Source organism: Palaemon carinicauda, chromosome 1, assembly GCF_036898095.1.
Source record: "Palaemon carinicauda isolate YSFRI2023 chromosome 1, ASM3689809v2, whole genome shotgun sequence".
Lineage (NCBI taxonomy): Eukaryota > Metazoa > Arthropoda > Malacostraca > Decapoda > Palaemonidae > Palaemon > Palaemon carinicauda.
The window spans coordinates 70,193,946-70,197,189 of record NC_090725.1 but is presented as its reverse complement, the minus strand read 5'-3'; the positions used below and the strand labels follow the sequence as shown (position 1 = coordinate 70,197,189).

Sequence of the window (3,244 nt, the reverse complement as noted above, 5' to 3'; positions counted from 1 at the left end):
GTTAATATAAACTGGGCAAAAGCTTAGTTCAAATGTAACACGTACCATGCGCCATTGACGTAAAAGAAAGGCATATCTAGAAAGAGTACTAATAATTGATGTATATGCAATAAAATGGTAAATAAATAATCTATGATGACCCTAGATGACAGCAAAAAGGTTAAAAATTGTTTTTAGTAAGTATAAACGGGTAAGAAAAATAATTCGTGAAACTTACTACTTGAGTTGGCACTGGTCGCAGGTGTAGTTGACATGGGAGTTACAAACAGGCTTATGGCACTTGCCACACAAAAGCTTGGTCCTGACATTAGAAGAAGAAGGGCAGAGAGGGCATCTGTTGCGCTTCTCACTTCGTTTTGGAGTGTCTGGACTCTCGTCTTCGGGCTCTTGTACCGCAAAAACAGAGCAAATGAGGTAAGTCAAGTCCCTTGGGAGGTACCTCTTGTTTGCGAGTCTTGAAAGTGCTGCATCACGGGCGAGTTCCATGGCCAATTCCGCAGAAAATTGCCTCCTGTTATACAAGGTGTTGTCAGGCAAATTTTGGTGGATAAAAAAGGAATTATTCACAACAAGATTGATAATCCCATAGAAGACACATACGGGCCACCTCCGGGTCTTCCTGCTGCAGGTCAGGGCAGAACATATCTGATCGAACGTGTCAACTCCTCCCTTTGTGGCATTATAAAACATGTGCATGTGACTTTTATGATCCTCAATAACTGTGGGATTGTGATGAACTGTGGAAAGAATCTGGATCCTTTTCGTCGGCTTGACACGTTGGCACAAAACGGTGACCTTGTCCTTGTAATTATATGTGGCAACAGATTCGCCTAATTCCATGGGCGTTGACAGCAACACAGTAGGCAGGTACGGTTTTGGACGAATAGTACCAACTAAATGCATCCCACGTTCACGGAGAGCCTTGGCTAGTGGCAGGGAAGTAAACCAGTTGTCCGTCGTAACAATACGCCCAGCCTTCCTGAAGGGTCGGGTTAGCTCCAACGTGAAGTATTCTCCCAAGGGCGTACTTGTATTGGTAGTTCCCTTGCCCAGGTAGGGAATGGCATTGCACATGTAGAACGTGTCTGCATCACATGCCATAACTAACTTGATGCCATACCTAAGAGAAAAGAAAACAAAATAAAAGAAACAATGAATATAAAGAAAACAAAATCAAAGAAACAATAAATATAAAGGAAAAAAATAAAAGAAACAATAAATATAAAGAAAACAAAATAAAAGAAACAATAAATATAAAGAAAACAAAATAAAAGAAACAATAAATATAAAGAAAGCAAAACTAGACCTATAAAAATTTTTTAAAAAATTGCATATATATCAAAAAAATTAAAAATATTGCATATATATCTATCTATCATATATATATATATATATATATATATACATATATATATATATATATATATATATATATATATATATATATATATATATATATATATATATACATATATATATATATATATATATATATATATATATATATATATATATGTATATATATATATATATATATATATATATATATATATATATATATGTATATATATATATATATATATATATATATATATATATATATATATATATATATGTATATATATATATATATATATGTATATATATATATATATGTATATATATATATATATATATATATATATATATATATATATATATATAAATAAAAATAAATAAAACTTTTTACTTACTTTGCTGGTTTATTCGGGATGTACATCCTGAAACGGCACCGTCCCCTGAAGCCGAGGAGCTGCTCATCCACAGTGAGATGCCCACTGGGTTCATAATTGGCAATGCAATTGGCAATGACCTGGTCCCACAAATTCCTTATGGGAGCAAATTTGTCATGTGTCATACGCTCCTCCCTCGTGGCAATGCTGTCAAAACGTAGGGCCCTCTGAATAAAGGCGAAGCGGCGCTCACTCATGATGCTCCTGTAGAAGGGACATCCTAGAGACTTAGAGAACATCTCTTCCGCTGTCAGATGATTGTCCTTCCGTGCCCCTGTCATGATGAGGATCCCAAGGAAGGCACGTAACTCCATGAGGGTCACATCCTTGAAGGTGGGGTCGTTTTGCCGCTTGTATTTGTTCCGTAGGGTTAGGATTTTGTCATTGGTGTGGATGACCACTTCTGCAAGCATTATATTTGTCAAAAATTTGTCAAACACTTCAGCAGGAGTCCTGCACCCGAAGACAGCCATGGTGGGACCAGCACTGTCAAACTGGTCAATCTTCAAGATTGGTGGCATTGTTGGGTTTGGCTCTGAGTGCCACTTCGTGTTGTCCCTAGCCATGTAAGAGTTATCCGGCAACCTCTTCAATGCCACACCTTCTGCAGGGCAAAGAGGTCCTCTCCTCCTTTTCCTACTCCTCATCTCCACGGGACTAAGATGAGGCACAGGAACCGCAGGATACGCTGAAGAAGGCCCAGGAGACGCTGAAGAAGGCCCAGGAGACGCTGAAGAAGGCCCAGGATACGCTGAAGAAGGCCCAGGATACGCTGAAGAAGGCCCAGGATACGCTGAAGAAGGCACAGGAGACGCTGAAGAAGGCACAGGAGATTCTGCAGGAGTCACAGGAACAACGGAAACAAGACGAACTGCGTGCGAGACAGCAAAATCATGTCTCTCTTCATGCGCTGTTTCCGCTACTTCAGCAGCCAAAAGTTGATCCCCGTTTTCCTCAAGCAGCAAGGTTTCATTGTCGACCAGGTCGTCTTGGATAGTGTCTTCTTCAAAGGTAAGGGTCAAAGGCTCTTCTTCATCACTACTGACGAAAAGGAGCTCCAAAAACTCCTCCTCCTTGAGATATTTCTTCGCCATGCTGAAAATCTGAAAACAGGAAAAAATAGAAAACTAGAAATTACCCTCAAAATCACATTCTTGCTGCTTTCAAAACAAAATGGCGATTGGTACAAGTACCTACACCATTCACTGATATATTCATATAGACACAATTACATTATTTCACTAAATAATAATACAGTAATGTAAAATACAAAATGTTTGCGTATGCGTGACATACCCCTGTTACGGTAACGTGGTTGCTAATATGCAACAATTCCAACTTTGGAGGCCGATATCTGACGAAAGCGTCGGAGTAGAGAAGTGGCGAATGTTTCCTGCGATGAAGCTGGTGAGCAACTAACGGCTCCTGGGTAGACAGGCCAGAGCCTGCAAGGCGTCTATGCGCAGAAACGA

At 39.2% G+C, this 3,244-nt stretch overlaps 2 protein-coding genes across 2 annotated transcripts; both read right to left on the bottom strand.

The window, feature by feature from the left end:
* Window positions 1-115: 115 nt before the first annotated feature.
* LOC137642434 (piggyBac transposable element-derived protein 4-like) lies at window positions 116-1,880 on the bottom strand. Its single transcript, XM_068374987.1, has 2 exons — window positions 1,734-1,880; window positions 116-1,120 (listed from the first exon to the last, which is right to left on the bottom strand). The coding sequence occupies exons 1-2, from the start codon at window positions 1,757-1,759 to the stop codon at window positions 217-219; spliced, it is 930 nt and encodes a 309-aa protein (XP_068231088.1). The 5' UTR covers window positions 1,760-1,880; the 3' UTR covers window positions 116-216.
* A 273-nt stretch (window positions 1,881-2,153) lies between these two features.
* LOC137646307 (uncharacterized) lies at window positions 2,154-3,244 on the bottom strand. Its single transcript, XM_068379435.1, has 3 exons — window positions 3,069-3,244; window positions 2,232-2,875; window positions 2,154-2,175 (listed from the first exon to the last, which is right to left on the bottom strand). Exons 2-3 carry the CDS (start codon window positions 2,864-2,866, stop codon window positions 2,154-2,156), a joined length of 657 nt encoding a protein of 218 aa, XP_068235536.1. The 5' UTR covers window positions 2,867-2,875; window positions 3,069-3,244.